A 23,944-nucleotide genomic window follows, 5' to 3' on the forward strand; every position below is an offset into this window, starting at 1 on the left:
CCCACAACCACACTCTGGTACTACAAGCTCCGTAAAAGCTTATTCATTCCAGAGGAGCCAAAATCAGCATCTCCATCACCAGAAAATCCTCACATGGGACTGTGGTACCATCACAACCCAATGTATTCCTTCTGGGACAAAGAAGACCTGTAGGAAAGAGTGGCTGGAAGGGTGGAGTCCAATGCTGCAGATCATCTGCTGGCTTTATTTTAACAGATGTCTATTTATTGTCCTTGTGAAGGGACAGTCAGTGGGGAAGGGGTAGTTTACCTTGGCTAAGGCATCGTAGGCAAGGCCAAGGATCCCGTGCCATTTAACCCCTGGCAGGAAGAAGTTCTCCGACTCGAGGATGGTGGCAATGTTGACGGTGTAGCTGCCATCGAGCCCTTTGGGCATGGTGATGACATCTGTGCCCAGCACTCCAGTCCAGCTGCCTTGGCTGTACTTCACTGTCACCTCAATCCCTTGAGATCTGTATGTGCTTGACCTTTAAAAGGAGAGGACACGCTGATGCACGGGCTGCTCATTTACAACGCGAGACAACAGAGTACCTTCAAACTCGATTTTGCCCGGAGAGAGAAAGAAAAAAAGTAAATAAAGTATGCAAAAGTTGTATTCACATTGCTTGTAAAATCAGGAAAAAGCAGAAATTAAAAAAAAAAAAAAAACAACAAACAAAACAAAAACACAGAACTCAAGGCCCCGTTTTTATCCAGAATCCATCAGCAAATCAAATCTTCACAATGTGCTTTTTTTAAAAAAATAAATAATCTTAGGTATTATGTCACCTAATGCAGCGTCCCTGACTCAAACTGGTCCATAGGAGCAGCACTTTTGTAACTGGAGAAGGAAGGTATTAAATGCCACTAGAAAATGGAAAGCTGCTGAATTCAAATCTAAAATTGAAATGCCAAGCTAACTGAATAGCTGTAGACTAATCCCTCATTAATATTCCTAAAAGATCCATTTTGGGTAAATTGGAATATTATTGTGAGTACCAGCAGTAAGACAGAGGTTTCCTAAATCTGCAGCTTGGCCTGTCTGTGAGGAGGTAAGTAGAATTTGATATCATTAACAAATGATTCACTGACTTGGAGGAGGAAAGGAACAAATTTTTTCTAGACCAGGGAAGCAAAGGCAAAGGAGCAGTTAAGTATGGCAAGCAAAGGAAGGAACGGAACCCTGTTTAAAAAGCTTAACACAGACATTAGTGAAAGCTTCAACAGATTTTTCATTTTAAAGACTGGTAATCCGTAAGTATTGCAATCACATCCCACCCACATCTCCAGTGAAGAGCTAGAAAAGTTCTAGATCCCTCACAATTTACTTTGGATCCTCTCCTTGGCACACAGCTTCCCATTTTGGAGAGACAGATGACCCCACTCTGTTCATCTCAAGAGACTTTTCACAGCTTTTGGGAAAGTAAATTAAGGAAAGGAAAAAAAAAAAAAAAAAAAAAAGAGTGTAAAATAAATTTAGAAGAGCATCTTTCCATGTGTGTGGAACAATAGAAAGTGCAAGGGTTTATCAGGTGCAGGTACTTCGATCAATCCAGCTTTAATCTAGCAGCCACATGAAGTGGAAGTGGCTTCACAGGCCCTGTGACTGAGCTCACCAGCATGAATTTGGAGTGATTTTCATTATGAGGATGGCATTACTACTTCAGATGGCAACATGGACAAGTCCCATAATTCAAACTCTTCCTCTTGAGGGACACTTTGGCCATATGGACCTTGCAACTGACTCTTCCTAGCTGGGGAAGAGAGACAGGCCAGGCTCTAACCCAAGCAGTTCTTGATACTCCCAAGACCCAGCCCTTCAAGGGTTAACATCCAAGGCAGCAGAAACACATGAGCTAATACTTCAAAAATAAAAAATATTATGCAGAGATACTGTTATTGCCTGCGTCTGATCAGTTCCACTGCTCCTGTGTAATCCTGCATTTGTCTGACACTTACACCAAGGAACATCTCTGCTCAGGCAGGGTCTTCACAACACCTCTGTGACACTGGCAGTGCGTTTTAAAAATCAAAGTGGAGTCTGAATAATTAGCAGCATAAGGGAAACTGGGGGGCAGGAAATGAAAGGCAAAATACAGGGTTCTTCAAGTAGAAAGAAGTGTCTGGCTGAGCAGCAGAAGAGGAAACATCTGAAATCCGAGAGAAAATTGAGTGCTGGGAGGATAAAGCGAAGCAAATCTGCAAATACAAGCAGTGCATGACTAGAACAGCAGCAGCACACAGCTCTTCTTCCAAGAGCAGGAAGAGCCTGATGGATTGAGCTGTGAACCAGGACACAGAAAGTCTGGATTCATTTTCCAGCAGAGCTGGTGACCTTTCCACAGGAAAGGCAAGGCCCTTCCTCACCATTTGTGCCTCAGGTTCCCTTCCCCACCTGTAGAAATGGATATGAAGACACATCTCATTTGTAAAGTTCACAAATGTCATACTGAAGAGAAGACTTTATTACTTCCTTCAGGGAGCAAAATTGGTAACATGGGAAGGGATCTTGCAGTAAATTATATTTTGTTCTGCAAAACCATTTCCTGCCCCATCCCCTTGCAGGTGATTAGCCACTGGTTTTTTTTGAACTTTCTACTTCACTGATCTAAAGGAAGAAAAGTTTAGAGGTCAAAACCAGAGACCTGTTGTAATTCTTGGGCCGAGTGTTCTAAAACAAACACACAGCACAGGAAAGAAAATTACAAACAAGCTGTTTGGGCTGTGATGAGGAAAGAAGAAATTCACTTCTTCCAGCAGGAGAAAGTGTGCCTTAGCCAGAGGCAAGGAATAAGGTCTCCTAGATCATGGCGCTGTAGTAACCCTACTCCCTTCTCCCTCTCCTTCCCATTCCTCTCTTCTCTCCAAAACAGCCATGGAAAGCTGATCCTCAAACCTCAAATGGATCTTGAGCCCCAGCTGAGCAAATCACCAATGGGGTAATTTTCTCTTGCAGAGGTAATCCTCATTACCAGCACACAGCACAGAACAAAACACAACCAAAATCTTATTTCTCATGTCACGATCCCTTTGCAGCGAGCTCAACATGGCAACAGCAAATCCACCCCATGCAGGAAGCCCTGCACAACATCAACCTCACCAAACAACTTTAAGACAAAGCAAACATGAGAATACAACAGAAATTATTGATTTCTAACCCAGAAGTCCCATATCTCATCTGCAGGGCTTCCCCAGGAAGTTTATCATTCACCCCAAACCACAAGCTGTAAGTGCACACAACCAAGCTCGCAGGATCACACTGCAAACGCAGCAGTTTCTTTGGTTTGATGGTGTATAACTTATTGTATTGCCTCAATTTGTTGTCTATATTTCTCTTACCTCCCTGTCTCTCGGAAAGATCAACTCTTGAGCAGCTTGCTTTTGAACCTTCAGATGGTGAGGCAGTAGCACTCCTTATTTATTTACTGAAATAAAACTGAATGCTGCTCCTGAATACTGAAAGCCCTGAGCACGTCAGATTTACATACTGCTGCAGAGCCATCACTGATCACTTGGGTTCAAGTGTAAAAATCCCTTTATAAGTCTGTTTAAGTAGCTCTTTTATCACAAGTAGAGTACTCAACAAAACCACTTGTTATTTTGAACAGCATGAGAAACAAACACGGTGATTTCTTTTCAGTTCAGGACAAATCAGGTCGTTTTGCAAAACCCTTATACATCGTGGTGACTTACAGAGCATGATTATCACAGCAAACTCAAAACTGTTCACAGCAAAGGTTTGTCAGAGCCACTCAAAAGGCCAAGTTGTGAAAGAGCTTTACTTTACAAAACAGCTTTACTTGCTTTGTACAGAAAGAGCTAGATAATTAAACAGCAGGATCATATCACACAGATTACATGATACACAACATCATTTAACAAGTTAGTTCTGGAATTGCTTTAGGAGGGCTCTTCCTGAAAAGCACACTCTTCAGGTCCTTTGAAACAAAAATAATGCCTTTCCCGAGCACCCCCCTCAATTTCAGTCAAAAAAGATTCATGCATTCAATTTCTGATTTTGATCATCTGAATAAAATTAAACTAAGAGTGTGGCATCAGGGAATTAAGACCCATCACTCTCTCCAACACAACATGAATATTCAAATAAGCACACATCTATAACTCATAACCCATTAATTTAACAAATTACTAATCTTTCTTTCCCCTTGCCTTCAGCTTGCAGCTTAAAACGTCGGAGGCACTCCATGACAATATAGGGAAAAACTGCAGGACTGATTACCAGATGAGAGGAAACCCCTTTATCTAATCTTAAGTGTTCCTCCTAGGAAGGAAGAAAAGTGCCCATAGGTTGTTTTTCTCATTTACACATGGGCAAAGGTCTCTCTTGGGTAATTTTACAGATCCAGCTGATGTGATATCATGACAACCAAGTGTGCTGGTTTGGGCTGGAGATAGAGTTAATTTTCCTCACAGTAGCTAGCACAGGCTGTGTTTTGGATCTGTGCTGAAAACAGAGTTGAAATATAGAGATGTTTTTTGTTACTGCTGAGCAGCTCTTGCACAAAGCCAAGGCCTTTTCTCCCTCTCGCCCCACCCCACTACTGCCAGGCTTGGTGTGCACGAGAATTTTGGAGGGGACAGTGCCAGGACAGCTGACCCCAACTGACCCCAGGGATATCCCACACCATGGTGGGATATCACATATGCTCAGCATGTACAGTATGGGGGGAAGAAGGGGGAAATGTTTGGGGTAATGGTGGGGGAGTGAGCGAGCGGCTGTGTGGGGCTGAGTTGCCATCAGGGTTTAAACCACAACTCCAGGGAAGGTGTTCTGACTGCTGGGAAAAGTCTATCCTAAGGCCAGTCTCAAAAAGAGACAAGCAGAAGCACCTAAGGACGTAGAGGTGACTGGGCTTTACCTCCAGGCAGGAAAAGCCTCAAATAAAACCTCCTGGAATCTGTTTCCAAGGGCATTTGTGCAGTCGCAGACACTCAATGAGGAATTTCACAATCTCACTGCCTGCTACATCAAGCCTGGATGCATAGATGAGGAGAACAGTGGCTGTAACACATCCTGGCTTCAATCAGGCTTTGGACACCGCCTCCCATGGCATTCCCATTTGGAAGGTGAGGATGTGGGGCTGACCAAACCAGCCATGGTGTGGGCTGAAGATGGGCTGCAGCCCTGGGTCCGAAGGAGACTCGTGACAAGCAGAGAGCCCCAGGGGTTTGTGAGTGGAGGAAAAACTGTTCCTCAGCCTGGAGAAAATGAGGCTAAGGAGAGACTTTCACACTCTTTACAAGTCTGTGGCAGGGGGGGCAGCCAGGTGGGAGTAAGTCTCTTCTCCCATGCAACAGCAACAGGACAAGAGGACACAGCATCAAGCTGTGCTGAGAGGCTCAGGCTGGGCACCTGGATGTGGATTGTTAAACACTGGAACAGGCTGCCCAGGGAGGTGGTGGTCTCATCCCTGCTGGAGGTGTCAAGGAAGGCCTGGACGTGGCCCTCAGTGCTCTGGGCTGAGGACAAGGTGAGGAGTGGTGTCTTGGGTTGCAATGAAAGATGTAACCAAAAGTGTGCGTTCTATTGCCAGCTGTTAAACCAGGTGGGGCAGTGTTCTTTATCTCTTCCAGGACCCATCCTCCCTCCAGGGGATATCTGCTGTTAATGGGCCATCGAGGCTCACTGCATGGCTGAGACAATTACATCATCCCATTGGGAGATGCTCCACCCAGGGGAGGAGACAAGCATTCCTGCCTGGATAAAACCTGGGATTTGGAACACCAGGACAGCCTGTTTGTAGGGGATTCCCAGAGGAACACTGGACCCATCTCAGCACCACTGGACCTTCATAGGAGAACTACACCCTTCTACAGGATCATTGCTTCAACAGAACCACATCTGTCTCTGCAGGAGGACTTGACTGGACTGATACCAACACCCTGACCAACAAGGTGTCAGGTCATGTTCTGACTTTGTCAGTGTTTTCTTTTATTTTTTTATTTGTTTGCTTTTTTGTACTACTACTTTTTAATTTTCATATTCCTAGTAAAGAACTATTATTCCTATTCCCACATCTTTGCCTGAAAGCCCCTTAATTTCAAAATTACAATAATTCGGAGGGAGGGGGTTTACATTCTCCATTCCAAGGGAGGCTCCTTCCTTCCTTAGCAAACACCTGTCTTTCCAAACCAAGACAAATGGTCACAGGTTGGACTCGATGGTCTTGGAGGTCTTTTCCAACCTCAGGGATTCTGTGGTTCTGTGAGGGTCTTCATGAAGAACCTACATGAGGGACAGATGGCACACCCAGATTTCCCTGGGATCTACATCAAAGGGAGTAGCTGACATGCTGACTGTCACAGCCACCAGTTAGATTTTTTGAGGTTCAGGTTGGACAACAGGAAATATTTCCTTCCCAGGAGGCTGTGACATGGCACAGGAACATTCTGCCTGGACAGAGCATGGATTCTCCATCCTCGGAGGTTTACAGGACTTGGCTGGGCTCAGCCATGGCTCACCCGCTCTGGTGACAGCCCCAGCTCATTCAGGATGTGTGCTAGGTGACCTACAGAGCTTTCTTGCAACCAACATTTTTTAAATATCTACCTGATTTCACTGGGGCCAGGATCCCTCCAATTTATTCATTTAAATGTAGTTAAAGTATTTAAAATGGAAGAAGCATGGTGTACCCAGGAGTCTGCTAATGCTTGTATTCTGAGCACACTGCAGGACTCCCAAACCAGAAACTGTTGCTGCGATTGCTCTGGGCTGTAATGACTTGATTTTGAGTAATTTTACAAAGCACCCTTAACTAACTCTTCAGGGCCTGGACTTCAAGGTTTCATTATTAACCTTATATTAAAGATTTCAAAACACAGAGTCTACTGAGAACACAGATCAGAGGCTGTAACCTTCACATGATTTCAGTCCGTCTTTTTCCACACACAAACTCTGCTGTTGCTGTTTCTAATGGTTTATGTTTCTGATGAGAGTGGCCTTGTCCTTCCAGTCTCAATGACATCAATTAAGAGACAAGGGAGAAAGAATGCTTGTGCTTTTAATTCTGGCAATTAAGTTTTCTCTAGCCACTGCCTATGGAAGGGGATAGCTGGCTGGCACGGAAAACCCTGCAGTAGTGCAGAAATAGCTATCAAGTGCAAATTCTGGATTTTCCAGACCTGTATCATATCAATGTGATGTGAAATATCTCCATTAACATCCAAATATATGACAGGAGGTGAGGGTACTCTAGGAAGCAGCATGGACATAATAGATTTCCCTCCATTCCCAGTGCATCTTATTAGTGGAAAAAAAAAAAATGTAAACCCCCATGTTAAAACACATATGAGGCAGTGAGAAGGGTGATGCTCCCCATTTTCCCAGCACTTTTAGTATTTTCATCCATATGCTTCAGCTAAAGATAGACACTGCATTTTGGAGAGGTTTACCTGAAATAACTGAAACCAGAGAAAGGCAGAAAGGAAGGAAGAAAAAGAGGAAGTGTGATTCAGACAGCCAAAGCTTGGCTGTGGTTGATGTCAGCTTATGCTAAACACAGCAAATTTAGTGCATAACAAGCACCAGAACCAACAAGTTGTATTTTATAAATGAACCAGATTCATCAGGGTCTGTCCAGATCACTGACTGATTGAGGCCTGTGGCCACACTAAACAACAAATTAGGTTTTGACTAAGTAATTTTGCTTCTGGATGAAATGTCAAGTAACTGATACAATTGCCGGCTTTTAACAATTTTTTCTTTTCAAACAAAGGCAAAGCATATTGAAACTTTTAATTCCTTGCAAGTCTATTCAGGTAAGAAATTGGCTGAAATTGGTGTGATTTTGCAAATGATTTTTACCCTGTAATCATCTTCTCTTTTCTCCAGTTCTAATTAGTCCTGCTGATGCTCACTCAGAGCTCAGCTGCGCTGCCGTCAGCGGGGCTGTTCATGGTGTCAGGCAGTATTTTGCAGCAGGCAAAACCAAAATTCCCACCAGGCAGCCAACATCCCACTCCCATGGGATGTCACAGCAGCCCCAGGAGCTGCCTCATCATCCTGTCTTACATGGAGGAGCCAGAATCCAAAATACCCCCCCCTAATTTCCACCATGGGTGCAGAACAGGTACTTACAGCTCGGGATTGAAGTAGGATGTGACATCAGGATCAGGCACACCTGCTACAGCAAAATTGCTGCTCCCAGTGTCAACCAGGATATTTAACTGCCAAAAACAAACAAAAAAAGAACAGAGAGTTGATTTGCATATCCAATTAAACAAATAAAAAAAAAAAAAAAAAAAAAAAAAAAAAAAAAAAAAAGCATTGCAGTTTTTGTCTAAACTACCTTCAGTTTTAAAGTCATGGTGAGCATTTCCCTGAGAAATAAATTTAGTGTCACTTTTGGGAAAGATATGCTGCTGCAGCCTGTCCAAAACAGCTGATCAGGCTGAAATGCTTTAAAATAGTCCTGTTCCTGGAAGGGGGAAAACCCGCCAAGCCCACATTTGCACAGCAGATGAATTCCTGATCATATCAAATTTCTTTTTGGCCCAAGCCCACATTTGCACAGCAGATGAATTCCTGATCATCTCAAATTTATTTTGGCCCAAACCATGAGTCTTGGCAACCTGTCCAGAACACAGGCTGAATTACGGACTGCTTAAAGCCCTGTTTGTCTTAGAGCTTGTGAGATTTCAAGGTAGGGACTTAAGTGCAGGTCTGGATAGGGACTTAAGTCCAGGTCTGGATAGAAAGAAGCAGAAGCACAAAACTGCCTCACAGATTGGAAAACACAGGAGCAATGCCCAGTTCATCCTGAGCAGCAGCAACCTTCCACAGCCTTTACCACCTTTAAAAATGAGGAGGGCAGCTTTATTAACACTGTGATTGAAAGGTGGTCTAAGAGGGGGCCACTTGTTTGGTTAATTGGGAGGGTGATTTAGGCTGAAAATTGCCACATAGACAAAATGGGGCACCTCCTTTCCCCATCTAGCTCAGGTAGCCAGGCTGGTCCATCACAGCTGCACGATGGCAAAGCTGAAACTGCAGCCACATGCTGGAAAACTTTCAGCGAGACCTGGAAACTACATTAGTTACAGAGCCATTAAATAAGTTTAAGTCGGTCAGAGACTCTACTGCTCCCAAAAGAAATGGTCACACTTTCCCCCTGCTCTTGGCTGGATGCTTCCCAGGCCTCCCTAGCAAAGCCACAGGGCTGTGATGCAAATCAGAACAGATTCCTCACCTACAGACACCAAGAAAAAATAGCAATCTGCTGTATCAGACAGCCACTCAAATGGATACGGTATGAGTGGGTACTAGAAAAGGGTGATTCCCTCCTTCGGTGAGCATGGTCTCAGATTGGCTTAAAACGCCTGCTCCCCAGAAAAAATATTAAAGAATTAAGAATTTTCCTGTGGGAGGGAGTGAGACATGAAGGTTTGGTTGCCCATGGCTTAAAGACAGCTCAAACCAGCCCCTTTGGTAGTCCCCATCACTCCTTAAGATGTGATAGAGCTTGGCCTCCACAACGGGAAGGGCGAGAGAGAACGATCAGGGAAACAAGTTTGGTGTTGACAAAGGAAGTGGAGAAAGAGGGCTGAGCTCAGAAACAAGTGTAAACACAAAGGAGGATAAAGCATTTGAAAAAGATGTGCTGAACCCTTCTCTAATAAGGCTGAGCGTAGACAAAAATGTGAGTCAATGTTTAAAAAACATCTTTGGTTTGCTTGTAGAGGAGGAGGGAGGTGATGGTTACCCTTGTTTCACCCTTTTAATATTGCATGGGACTGAGGAGCTCTGAAAATTAAACAAGAACACAAAACCAACAGGTAATTTCTGAGAATCTCTTCTGAACTGCAGGCACACTCTGTCATTGGTATTCCCAGCCCTAATCTTGCAGAAATTTTAAGGCTAAAAAGAAACAAACCAACAACCTTAGCCAAGTGCCTTCTGCATCCCAGATTTTAGATTAAGCAAAGACAATACATTAAAATTTATTTTGCAACCACACAAGCTAGACAGAGACATCTGAAAAGAAAAGGACATCCATGAGTTCACTTGGCTCCAGGAGCTGAGGCTTTAAAAGAAAATAGCCTCTGAGGCACTGAAATAAAATCCAAAGTTTGCTACATACTCCATTTCAGTGATATCAAAAGCCTAACATTTTTTCAACTAACCAACAAAGTACGAACTATTCGTTTTCCTCCCTTCTCTGGCGTAGAAATCATATTAAAAATAAAAAAAACCCAAAGAGCAGCTCCAACATGCGCGTGCATCTATCAGGACCGACAAAATTTGCCTCAAAGGGGTGCTGCAGGGCTTAAATTAATTAGCCTGCCCAAGGTAGTCTGTGATGCTTGAGTAATGGGCACTATACATCATCTGCACAAATACATGTAGGTGTTGCCTTAGCCTCAGCGATATGCATGGCACCGTACACGGAGGAGGACTTGGGGGAAAAAAAAAAAAAGAAAAAACAACCAACAAACCAACCAAAACCAAACAAAACCCACTAAATATGACACATATGAAAGATATTTTACCCCCGCACCTTGAATACAATGTTATCATCACGGAATTCACAAGCCATCGAAGGAAAGGGCGAGTTTACTACCCACAGGACGGAGCAAACCGAGATTTCCAGAAGAAAACCGATATCTCCCACAAAGAAAGAGGGAGAGCACAAAGCTGGCTAACCATGCAAGCTGCAGCCCACTCGGACACGGCAGTGCTCACATGACAGATGCTATTGAGGCTGACATTCTCTATCCACATGTTTGTGCATAATGAGATGCAGGCGGCCGGGGCAGACACTGATTTATTGTAGTCCTCACAATAGCGCCAGTGACTAGCAGCTCATTTCGGGGTGGGTAAAACTGACTGAGTTCCCTTTCTCTCCTGGCTACCCTTCGGGTCTGAATTTTCTTTAGTGCCTCCACGTCCCGTTAAGGGCCGCTTTCATGTTTCATGTCTCCACTGCTTCATCCCACGCTGCCTTGCCAGGCTCGTGGAGCTGCTGGGGCAAGCTCTGGAGAGTCACGAGGGGGCCACTGAAGGAGCCGTGGTCCAGGGCTGTCCATCCTGTCCTGTCTTACTGAACCACAGAGAGCTGATGGAACCCTGGGTACTGAGGATTTCAGACTCTCTGTGCTGCCAGGCACTGGCCCCCCAGCAAACACTGCGTTTGACCTGAGGCTGTGAAGAAGGCTCCCCAAAATTGAGTGACAGCACTGGGATTGTGGGTGTGGAGTTTGAATAGAAGTGTGGGATATCACACGGCAGAAAACTTAGAGTTTAAGGGTTTAGAATATAGTAATATATATAAAGCAAGATGGAGGTTTTAAGGCATAGGCTAAGTCCTTCTTTTTCACCTTTTTCTTCATGGGTCTGGCTGGTATTTTGTAACTGGGTAGAAAAGTCCACATTGCAGACCACGGGTGTTTGGTTATTGGGTTAAAAGTAAAAATAATTTAGGTGTCATTTCTTAACTGGACAGTTTATCCTTAAAAGGCCTTGTAGAGAGAGATAGGGAGACATTTTTAGTTTGTTAGCTTGAAGTGCTGTAGAACTCATGGTTTGTGAGACTAATAAGAATTAATAAACATCTGAATCTGAACAAGAAATGCCGTCTTGAGCATTTAATCCCAGCCCCGGCAAAAAACAGATAAAACGCAACAGAGAGCAACTCTTCTGAGAAGGACTTGGGAGTGCTTGGGTGGGTAAGAGGTTGGACATGTCCCAACAATGTCACCTTGCAGCCCAGAAAGCCAAAAGTGCCCTTGGCTGCACCCAAAGCTGTGTGGGCAGAGCTGAGGGCTCTGCCTCTGATGCCTTAAGTTTTAGCTTTCATATTTTCAGATTCTGTGCTGCCTAGGGGTGTAGTTCTGAGCCTCGTACTAAGTGCTGGTACGCTCCTTTCATAGAGCAGGGAGACAAAACAAATCCTTTTCCTGCTAAAGACTAAGGACAACTTTCAGGCCCAAAAGCACAAACAACAGCGGACTGAAGAGAGAAAACAAGAAGGATGGGACTTCACAACCTGAAGTTGTAATTGTACAATTAAACCCCAATATGAAAATGGACCAAAACTTATAAAACTTATAAAACTCATGGCCGTTTGCCCATTTTGTGACCATTTTGGGTCCACCTTTGTTGCTAGACAGACACGAAAAAAACAACACTCACACAGTCAGAGCAAAAGAGCAAAAAGAGGAAGACACATTTATTTCTCGACCTCGATTTATGTACATTCTGGACAATGACCAGGGATTGGAGAATGAGGTTGCCACCTCTCTGACCCCACTGGTCAAACTAGAAGTCCATCAATTGTCCCTCTTCCAAAGAGGAATGTGAAAACAATCACTTTGTTTGTGTTACAATCTGTGAGAAACTCAACTACAAAAATGAAAACTCAGAAGGCTGAAAAAGAATAGGACAACACACCTTGGGTGCAGCCCTGGTCAGGCTCCTGTCCTGCCCAAGGTGTACCCTTAAAGGCCTTTCAATAAATATCTACTTTATTCTCCAGCTCTCTCCAGTCTCTCTGTTTCAGGTCAGCCTTCCCAAGGCATCACCCCTGTGCCCCCTGAGGTGAGAGCCCAGCTGCAGAGCTGGGATCCAGCACAGGGAGGACGTGGAGGTGCTGGAGAGAGCCCAGAGGAGGCAGCAGGATGAGCAGAGGGATGGAGCAGCTCTGCTGGGAGCAAAGGCTGGCAGAGCTGGCATTGTTCAGCCTGGCCAGGAGAAGCTTTGGGCTGAGCTCAGGGTGGCCTTGCAGGGCCTGAAGGAGCCCCAGGAAACCTGGAGGGAGACAATTCCCAAGGAATGGAGGGACAGGACACAGGGAATGGCTTCAAACCGACAGAGTGGGTTTAGATTAGATATTAGCATTAAAACCAATGTAAAACTACTTTCTTTTTGCTTTTGGAAGGAGCAAAGCCCTTTTTTGGGGGGATTTTTTTGTGGTTTCCAAGTTCAATTTCAAGCCTACACAACAGACACTGAGAGCAAATGCACTAAATTGTTTCTTCCCCCCGAAGGTCACCTTAACCACACCTGTGGGACATGAAATCTGCACCAAGTAAAGTACCTAGAGATTATTTTGCTGTCTGCATTTCCCACATGCATATAGTGCTGTTATTATTAACAGGAGGCTCATAAAGATCCCTATTTTACAGTAAGCAAGACAGGAACATCCACCTCTGCCATGACAAACTCACAGAGGGAATCTGACACTATCTATATGCCATAAATTTGTGGTTATAAAGAGAAGCAAATCCAAGCTTGTTTACTGAAAGCCACGAACACTGAAAGCAGAAGCCTCGGAGGTCATGCATTTTACATTTTTTCTACTCTGAAGGGGTAGAGACACTAAAAAAATCCCCAGCCCTAATGATTTCTTTCAACTGGAAGTCAAACACTTTGTCAATACTTCAAGGATCCCTTAAACTTTCCACTGCTTGATTCAGCACCAGCAGCAAATAGCACTTACTGCATGCCATACAGCTTCAATAATTTAACTTACCACTATATATTTAATATTTTTAAGCCTTCCATTGCTAAATATTGTTGTATTTTGCTGTCAGAAAAACCCAAAAATTGCCTGTTGGTGCGTTATTTTTTTTTCACTCAGCAAAGCTTTGGCTGTCTGTGGTTCAGGCACCTGCCCTGGTACAGCAGGTGATGTCAATATGACACATCCACACTAGATTGGTTGTTATTCATGCCTCATTTAACTGCCTGGCGTAAAACAATTTGCAGTTACCCACCATGCATTCAGAAAGTGACTTCCCTCACATTTTCTAGGGAAAGTGAGAGTAGCAATCACTCATTTTTTTGTTGCATGGAGGCTGCTTGTATCCCTTAACTGGGACAGAAGTTGCTTCTGTTCTGGTACACACCCTGCTCAGATTTTGTAGAAGTTTCTCTTCCCTGTTTTAGTTTGAGCTTGGGAGGTTTTGGTAACTACCAGAAAAATATACTAAACAAACCCCACAGGCTGAACATGCAAAATGAATTTCTTTGAAGCAGCTGTCTGCATGACTGAGCACCCACATCCTTTTCCAGGGGTTGCCTGCAAACCTGTTGCTTTTAGTGTGATTCTCTGGGTCACCCACACTGAACTAGGGATACTCTTCATCCCCACTAAAAGACTGGTCCATAGAAAAATTCACTGTGTTTTTTTTTGTTTGTTTGTTTTTTCCAAATTTCACAGGTCTAAACAATCCTTTTTTCGTCAAGAAATAAAGCTCCACCACTGGACAGGCTAACTTTCTACAACAGAAAGGAGGTTGGAACGAGCCAGTGTCAGTCTTTTCTCCCAAATAACAAGTGACAGGGTGAGGGGGAATGGCCTCAAGCTGTACCAGGGGAGGTTTAGCCTGGATATTAGGGAAAAATTTTCCTCAGAAATTGTTGTAAAATGCTTAACCACACTGACCAGGGAAGTGGAGAACTCACCATCTCTGAATTGTTAAAAAACCTGTGGCTATGGCACTTGAGAATGTAGTTTATTGGTGAGCATGCTGGTGGTGCTGGGTTGATGGCTGGACTTGACCTGAAAGGTCTTTCCCAGCCTTAACTGTTTCATGATTCTGTAGAGAAACCAGGCTGCAAAAACGTGTTTGGCTCTTCATTCCTGCTTCAGCTGAAGCATAGGGAGTGGGGGGAAAAAAAGGAATAGGATTTGCACACATAGGGCCATAAATACGGTAAACAATCTCATTCAGCCTCACATTTACTCTGGGCTCCAGTCAAAACTTTAATGATAACTGAGAGTTTCCTTCACAAGGCGTCAGAGCAAAGAAGTTGGCTCTGTAGGAATTCATAGAATCCCAGAATGGTTTGGGGTAGAAAGGACCACAAAGCTCATCCACTGCCACCCCTGCCATGGCAGAGACACCTCCCACTGTCCCAGGCTGCTCCAAGCCCCAATGTCCAACCTGGCCTTGGGCACTGCCAGGGATCCAGGGGCAGCCACAGCTGCTCTGGGCACCCTGTGCCAGGGCCTCACAACGCTCCTGAAGGAAGAATTATTTTCTGATATCTCATCTAAACCTACTCTCTTTCAGCAATGATATCTCTTTTCATGATGAAAACTACAAGCCATCGTGCCTCCTCTGGGATTTTAACTCGACCCAAGGGCACCCCTTTCTTTTCCCTTTCTTCTTGTCCTCAGTAAAGAGCACAACCATTCCACACCAGTAACATTCATGTGCCACTCAAAATCTTGTCCTGCTGTGCTTTCATGACTTCTCCCAAAGCACCCACTTAAAACAGGGCTTGTAATTCTACTCTGCTTGCTGGAGCATGCCACACAGTGAACTATGACAAAGTGAAAAAGTTTTTATCCCCATGCAGAGACCAGAAATAGGAATCATCCCATTACCTGCTCAGGAGCTGTTATCACAATGTAGATGTAGAAGTCCACCCCATCTCACTCCCGAGCTTGTACTGTCTCTCAATTCTTTCTTATTTTGTCCCACACATAATACACCCTCCAGAAAATAATCTGCTAGACAGTGCTTTAAAAAAATAATAAAAAATAAAAGGGGTTCAAAGAAGCGCTGCTTCTTGTTAGAGATTAGCAGCTAGAAATCATTTGGGTAACAGCTCTTCTTTTTCAAGCTGGTTAATAGATAGGAAAATTAGTTGGTAATTTAAATGCTGCCTCATTTAACACAACGATTCCTAATTACATTATCAGCCCATCTGGCAAGAATTGCTAACAACTATCACACAGAAAAGAAAACACCAATAACTATATGCTGTGTTTGCCCACAGTTATTACGTGTTATTATTGGCACTGACTGTCAGTCAGGTTATTTCAGCAATTTGTTTCTACAAATTAGTAACGTTACAATATACAGTGGCTTTTTAAGCACAGACATTCTGCATGGCTTTTTTTTCTCCCCTGTGTTACTTAGAGTTAGCATTTAACAGCCTACTTTCTAATAAAAAAAAAAGTATCAGAAGGCTAGGCTTTAATATAGATTCTTCATCTGTTCCTTTGAAGATGCAGAAATAAAAGCAATTTAAAAGATGAGTTAAGAGAAAATTTTGGAAGCATTTCTAGATGCAGAGGACTGCAAAGTCAGACAAAAACTTGAAAAGCCTCCACAGAGATTTCTGTTTGCAGAATAATATGTACTTTGTTTAAAAGGTAAGACTGAAAACAAAATTAGGTAAATTTGCTGGACTGGGACAGTGCCCGTGAACACTGGGGCAGGGATGGACTCCCCCATTTCTCACTGCTCACAAGCAGTCCCTGCACTGAGGAACACCTCACTCCAAAGCCAAATGAGGCTCTGCAGCTTGGATGGATTCATACTTCACCTTGGAGGAGGAGGAGAAGGAGGAGGAGGAAGAGAAGGAAGGCAGACCCACAATTTACACCAAGTCCAGGAGAAATATCTCCAGTGTTGCCCTGAGTGAGGTCACCTCACCAGAGAAAACAGAACCATCTGCTCCTACCTCCAAAAAAAAAACCCTCCCATGGTCACAACAAGGGTTCACTCATGCAGCCAAGATAAGAGAGGCGTTGTGAGGAAAGGGAAAAAAGGAATGAGAATAATTTTCTAATGATGTTTGTTCAGCAGGTGGTGCCCACATTTTGCTGCAGCTCTGTGGATGCAAAGGAAGGTGATTTATTGCGGCACGAAAACGTGGGTAAACCAGAAGGTCAAGTTTATCACCAAAGATAATTCCTGCTTTCGCAACAACAGCAGAATTCTGTCACAGAAACTGTGCTGTGTCTGTAGTCTGGGGAGTTAACAGGAGAACAAGTGGCAGCAGCAGACCAAGCTCTACAGAGAGAGTTTGGCCTCTGCTCCCATTCCCCTCACTCCATTCCCAGATGGTGCCAGGACCTGGGATTTACATTTACTGCCTTTTCATTTACTACCTTCACATTCACTCTCTTCCCCAGCCACTAAAAACATCTCTTCCCGAACTCTCACACCCTCACCGGGCCCAGCAGAAGACCAAGGGTTTTCCCCCTCAATCTCTCCATGATCTGCACTGCTAGACTGGAAGGAATATTTCCTTTTTTTCCGGCCTGAAAAGCAATAATCTCTTTCTTTGCCAGAAGATTACAAAGTACTATCTGGATTAGCCAATCTGTCCGTGCTTAAGAGCACTGCATACTTCTGTAGTGGAGATTTGTATAAAAAACACAAATGCTAAAATGACAGATTGCTCTGAAGTATAAACTTGCTAAACTAAATTGTGAGTTGAAATATGAGCATCTGACTGCGGGACTGATGAATAGTCATTTTGAAGAAAAATATTACAGGAAGTGCTTTATATATATTATCATTTTGACAATAAGGGAAGGCTATTATGGTTTAAAGACAAAAAAAATAGTCAGCCAATCAATCCTGGTAACAAAACAAAATATCTATTCTTCATTTCTACGCTCTCCTTCCTGCCAATGCCCTCGGTTCCCTAAACATTAGCATTCTTTCTGCACATGCCATCTCATGTGCTATCTTATTTTTCAGGCTGAAATTTATTTGCTGTGTCTAGATTTATCATACAACACATCCATCCTATTCATGCTATATGAACATGCTTTGCTGTTGAACATGAGCCATTACTTGCTTATCTTAGAGCTGTGTGAATCGTGGCAATTTTGTCTCATTGCCTTTTCAGAAAAGATTAACCTTTTTTCCCTCTTTTTTATTTCCTCCCCCCCAATACGAGTCTCTCTCACACCCCATAGCTGACAAAACCAGGTGTGTGAAGCAGCCCTGTCGTTCACATAAACCAGCTGCAGCTGAAGTCATGCTCTGCTCTAAGCGCCGGGTTTTGAGGAAAATCTGGACTAATTAGAGAGTAACAATAATCTAGAGGTCTAGGGAAAAAAAAACCAAAAAAAACCAAACCAAAACAAAACGGAACAAACAACAAAACCACCTGTAAATAAGCACTGACGGGCTTTAAATGGCTTGAGGAGATGAAGGAAAAGTGTGATAGCCTTTTAACAGATGTAGGGGTGCCACAGAGACCCCCAGGGAGCCAAACCTTTCAGAAGGAAGGGGTTTGCATGGAAGCCAAGAGGTGCCTTCATCAGCCTCCCCCAGGGTGGCCACCAACACTTAACCACCAGTAGAGTTAGTGCTCACTGACAGCAGCAGAAATGCTCCCAAAGGTGAGTGAGGAAAATCCGTGTATTTGCTGTGCTTATACCACACACGATCTTGAGTGGAAAGATAATGAGTGCCTGGATAAATGGAGGATTAAAAAAAGCCCCCCACAAACGCTCTGAAATTCAAGAACAAACGCGTGAGACATCAGCTATTTGCGCCCAAGTGCACACAGAGCTCTTGTTAAATCCAAAAGCCCGTTTCCACCTGTTAGTAGGTGTAAAGGAACTAAATTAATCAATTTTCTGGTAATTACAGCGCAGCACTGACGAGACAGGGAGGCTGTAAGCCAAATGCCACCGGGAGCAACTCTCACATTTAACTGCAAGCCTCGAGAGGAATCCCAGTGCCCACGCAGCCCTGGTTTAGAGACGGGCTAAGTCTAAGCCCTGTGCCTTGCTAAATCAGCAGGAGTCTCATCCAGAGCTCACCCCTCCCTCCCTGGAGAACAGGGTGACTCAAGGTGCTGGAGAGACAGCTATCAATTCAGTAATTCCATGGCTAAAAAGAGCTTAACTCTTGGAGACGTGCTTGTGAATGGCATCCCCCATTTCACAGGCTCCTTCTCAGCATAAAACTCCTTCTCCCTTGGAAAGCACTGAGTGTCACCAGCACAGGGCAGATCTGCTGGGCAGTGTCCAGCAGGATTTCCAGCTCTTTGGGACAATGGCCAGCCACATGAGATGGAGCTAAGGATGCTGGAGGAGGAGGAGGAAGGGGAGAACTCCCAGCTCCACAGTAAACAGGGCTCTGCCTGAGGTTAAATGTCTGCTGTGGCTGTTCTGCTCACCAGCACTACCTAGGGCATGATCTTTCTAAAAAGTGTAATTGTGTCAAAGAATTTTACAGGTTGGGCTTTTTTAACAGAGTCAAAAAAAAAAACCACCCAAAACCAAACAAAACCAAAACAACAACAGCAAAAACACACAAAAAGCAAAACAAAACAAAACCCAAACAAAACACAAAAAACACAACTCCCCCCCCAAAAAAAACCCCCCAAAACCAAAAAAACCCCACCCAACAAACAAACAAAAACCCCGAAAAAAAAGCAAAAAAAGGAGAAATCATGCTACTACATTACCTTTCAGAATACAATATTACGGAGGGTTTTTTGCCCCTTTTTTGTTTTTTTTCCTTGGGTTAAGGAAATGAAATCAGTAAGCCTACATTAATGTATTATACCCAGTGAATGATTACAGTTAGAAGCTGCATTCCGTTCAGAATTTCAATTTTCCAAGGCTTTTGCTCTCCAAAATTAGCTTCCAATTTATTTTGTCAGGTCATTCTTTTCTTTTCCTCTATCGCTCATTAGACTCGGCGAAACTGCTGTCAAATAATTAAAAAAAAAAAAAAAAAAAGGCATTTTTAACTCTTCTTCTCTACTTAGCTTCAGGAGGCCTGCAGTACAAAAAGAAAAAAAGAAAAAAAAGAAAAGAAAAGAAAAAAAAAAGAAAAAAAAAAGCTTGTTTGGAAACTAAATCAACAACCCTCCAACTGCAGTAAGACCAAAACAGTTTTATACATATGTACAGAGTCAAGCCATGCCAGGGAAACTCAAGAAGGCTTGAAGTGACTAATCTTTAAACCTTCCTCACCCTCTAGGTGAGTCATTGCCCATGTTTACTGTGCCATCTGGAAATAACAGAATTCATCAGGGGAACGAAGCCCGTTCCTAATGTTCTTGAGTTTAGGCTAGGAGGCATCTCTAGCCTCATGAGCACAGCTATTTTTTTGGTAATCTCCTTTCTGCCAAAGACACCACGGTCCTCTCGTCTTTCAGCAGCAGGCAGAAACCCTGCAGGAGAGGTTCAGTCCCACTCCTGAAGGTATTCCTGCCTTCTTTCAAAGCTCTCCCTCACACCAAAAATCTGAACTTCAAACTCAATTTTAAATAAGATCCCAGCCTTCAGCTGCACAGGAGATGTGAAACCAAGTGCCAAAGCTGCTCCTTCAGTGCTTAAGAAGGTTTTGTTTTGCTTTGTTTCTTTTTTTCTTTTTTTTTTTTTTTTTTTTTGAGAGAGACTATTTACAAGAACATGGAGAATGTCTTCAAACAGAAAGAGAGTAGTAAGTTTAGGTGGGATATTAGGGAAAACTTCTTCCCTGTGAGGGTGTTGAGGCCCTGGCACAGGGTGCCCAGAGCAGCTGTGGCTGCCCCTGGATCCCTGGCAGTGCCCAAGGCCAGGTTGGACACTGGGGCTGGGAGCAGCCTGGGACAGTGGCAGGTCCCTGCCCATGGCAGGGGTGGCACTGGAAGATCTTGAAGTTCTCTTCCAGCCCAAGCCATTCTATAATTCTATGATTTGAAGGCAGTGAGTAACTTTTAAAAGGAGGCTGTATTTTGGAGGCAAATAGAAAGAAAATGAAGCTCACAGGACAGCAGTGAGAAAAATCAGATTTTTCAGATGGCTGCACGCCAGGTCTCATCTCTTACCTCTCCTCCCCTCTTCACCTCGTTCTTGTAGTGACACAATTCTTTCCAGGTATTTTTCCCCCCTGCTCTGTCAAGATGTTCGTTTTGGAGACGAGTGTTTGTTAGCAAAGGTTTTTCAAAGCCTGGAGAGCTGTGAGGAGGAGAGGTGAAAGCAGGACACTCCTGACTCATCAGGTCTATCCGTTCTCCCTGGAACAAGCTCTTCCCAGCAGCACTTCCATACCCACACTCTGGGGCACCACTCATTAGAGCATCCTTGTAGCTGCACTTACTGCCTGCTTTCAGGAATTCCTCCTTATGTTTTCTTCAAGGACACTGAATGCTTAGAGACATTTTCCAGTCTGTTCTCCTAAAACGCTGTAACAAACCCAAAGTGTGTAAGTTTTCCCTGGGTTTTTGTTGGAGCCCTGGGCACTGAGAATTTTAGATTTTCTGTGCTGACAGGCACTGACCCCCAAGAAAACACTGCATTTGACCTGAGGCCTTGGAGAAGGCTCCCAAAATTGAGTGATAGCACTGGGATTATGGGTGTGAAGTTTGATTAGAAGTGTGTAATATCACAGGATGGAAAACTTAGAGTTCAAGGTTTTAGTATATAGTTTTATATATATATATATATATATATATATATAAAAAGCATGATGGAAGTTTTAGTGTGCAAGCTAAGTCTTTCTTTTTCACCTTCGTCCTTCTTCTTTGTGGGTCTGGGTGGTATTTTGTAACTGGGTAGAAAAATCCGCATTGTGGACCAGAAGTGTTTGGTTATTGGGTTAATAAAAATAATTTAGGTGTCATTTCATAATTGGACAATTTGTGCTTAAAAGACCTTGGAAGGAGTTAAATACACAGCTATTTTTCACTTTGCTAGCTAGAACTCACAACTTGTGAGACTGTGCTCTAGATAAGAATTAATAAACATCTGAGTCCGAACACACACTGCATCTCTCGAGCATTTAATCCTGGCTCTGACAACAGAAAAGAAGAAAAACCCACAGGTTTTCTCTCTCCACACGCCACAACAGTGAAGCAACCCAGCCTCCCAAGCCATGGAAGTCAATGGATATGATGCCTGCTGCTTAAGACAAGCTCAGGGCTCTGACAGCAGCCTTTCCTGGAGGCCAGGAAAGTACAGACATTCCCATGTTCGCCCAGTGAAATCCCTGGATTAGCCAGGATGGTTGGGTATGGAGAGGTAAATAAACAAGCACACACCTTGGAAAGCCAGCCATGAACTCCCTGTACTTCGAGGCATGACCTCTGCTATAAAAATGCCATGACTTGTTCTTCAAGCTGCCCGATTTGCAGCAATGCCTGATTTTATTTAACACCAGATCTGGGTTGAGTCAGCCTGAGGAGCTGAAAAGGGCAATCCCACCCTCTAAACTACCTCGAAGCACCTCTTCCTCACCTGTCATAGCAGCTCCCACCTCTTTCCTCCCTTTCTGCCCAGGAACAACCACCATCCCACATTTTCACACACCTGCTTGGGCTGGTAGGATGGTAAAGGGACATGACTGGATCTGCCAGTGCAGGCAAGGGAAGGGAAGTAAGGAAAGATCAAGATAAAACCCACAAGTTCTTCTGTGTCAGGCACAGAGACTGGAATTTGGCTGTTCCGGTCGTGTTTCCTGTTAGAAAAGTTGTGCCACACCTCTGGGGAAAAAAAATAAAAAGTGTAGGGCCAGGCAGCTTCCCACTGCTCCGTGCCATCTTTGGTGGCCACAGGAATGTGCACAGGCAGTCCCGGGTCTCAGAGCACAAACAAGGTGATGCAACTCCAGTGGTTTTATTTCCCTGGCAATTAATAAAGGGAATCCAACAGACGGGAGGCTTTTGCTCCCCATTGCACCTGACCTATTTAGGATATTGCCAAGCAGAGTTTGATTGTCATCATGGGTGTTCCTTGGAATTATACAAGGGAGTTCAAAGGCACAAACAGAAAACAGCTTTTAAAACACTGCATTAGCAGGAAGGACTATTTGACTGGGGAGGAAAAAAAAAAAAAGAAAAGAGAAAAAAAAAAAAAAGCTGGTAAGCAATGTCCTAATGATGTGTTTGATTTATTAAAAATAAGAATCAAGCTTTTTATTAATATTTGTTCTAATGTTTTTACTTAAAAATTTGGCAGGAGAATTTAAAAGGCAGTTTTGATTCTCAGGTGAAATATGATATGCTTTTTTTAAAAAAAAAATCCCTTTTTTGAAGTCAGCACTGTTCTTCCCCTGCTTTTGGAGTCGTTTATTTCTCTCTCTCCTTCTCAAACATTCATACTTTACTCTTTCCCCTGGCTAATACTGGAGAGGCAGCAGCTCTGGGAAATGAACCAGCTTCGCCCGTGGCTCATACATCATTACAATTGTTAACCAAGTTCCACTATAAAAATCTTGATTACACAGGAGAACACAGAGGCATGCAGGAACACAGCTTCATTTCCAGACACCAGATTGAGTTTGTAGGGCAGGAAGTTAAAGGACTTTGTTGTGCTCTCGGGTTGATAAAGTCTGCCAGGACGTGCCATAACAGCACACGTCAGACAGCTCCCAACAATCCATTCCTCCACAATTCCTCCGCAATTCCAGTGTAGGAAAAAGCTTCCTTCTGCTCTGCCCAGGGGTTACATCCCTCTGTGTGATGGGAGCTGGAATTGGATGATCTTGAAGGTCCTTTTTGACCCAAACCATTCTATTCATACCACTGGAGCTGATAGTGCTCAGGGCACTGGAATTGTGTTTTGCCCACCGGCAACAGCAAATGCTGTTGTGCCACACCTGCCATGGAGAAAAGCTCCCAAACCTGGACAAAAAAGCTGCAGGTAATACCACTGGCATCTGGTGACTTGCCAGGGACCAAAGGTCATTCGAGGTAAACCCGAAGGCTCAGCAGAGTGCAAGTGAAAGCTAATTTTAGCTGGAACCTGTAGCACACATCAGCGTTCATAACCACAGCTCCTGAGACATTTTTGTGAACTTTCCCCGTCCCCCAACACTGTTTATCTCAGCGGTTCAAATGCAAAAATCCGGCACTCTGGATGGTGTGAAGTGTTTGTGTTATTCCCTGAAGGACTTTGCCTCTGAGAAGTAATGAGAAGATTATTCTCTGACAGTTCAGCTGAAGCACTGTGACTGCATCAGGTGTTACACTGCTCCAGCAGCTCCCAGACTTTTGGGAAGTGTGACCACCTTTGAACTCCTCTGTCTTATTTGCAACCCGAGAGTCGCTGAGGAGAAAAATGAATGAATTAAATAAAGATCTCTTTAGTCGCAGAAAAGGTAGGATTGATGAATCACTTTCTGGCACGCCTCACACTTCACTCTTTCCCGCAGCAGACATCTACCAGGCAGCACAGTGAATAAAAGCACAGCCTTTCCAAACCACGCTCAAGCAGCACAGTAATACTGCC

At 43.8% G+C, this 23,944-nt stretch overlaps 1 protein-coding gene across 1 annotated transcript in view; it reads right to left on the bottom strand.

Annotated features, from left to right (window-relative positions):
• The window catches only part of BACE2 (beta-secretase 2), a 55,144-nt gene that overhangs the window by 22,793 nt on the left and 8,407 nt on the right, over positions 1 to 23,944 (bottom strand). Inside the window, exons 2-3 of the mRNA XM_040056436.2 lie at positions 8,098 to 8,186; positions 271 to 487 (exon numbers count right to left, since the gene is read on the bottom strand). Of these exons, the coding sequence (XP_039912370.1) occupies positions 271 to 487; positions 8,098 to 8,186 (306 nt within the window). The remainder of the gene's footprint in view (positions 1 to 270; positions 488 to 8,097; positions 8,187 to 23,944) is intronic.

Source organism: Hirundo rustica, chromosome 2, assembly GCF_015227805.2.
Source record: "Hirundo rustica isolate bHirRus1 chromosome 2, bHirRus1.pri.v3, whole genome shotgun sequence".
Taxonomy (NCBI): Eukaryota; Metazoa; Chordata; class Aves; order Passeriformes; family Hirundinidae; genus Hirundo; species Hirundo rustica.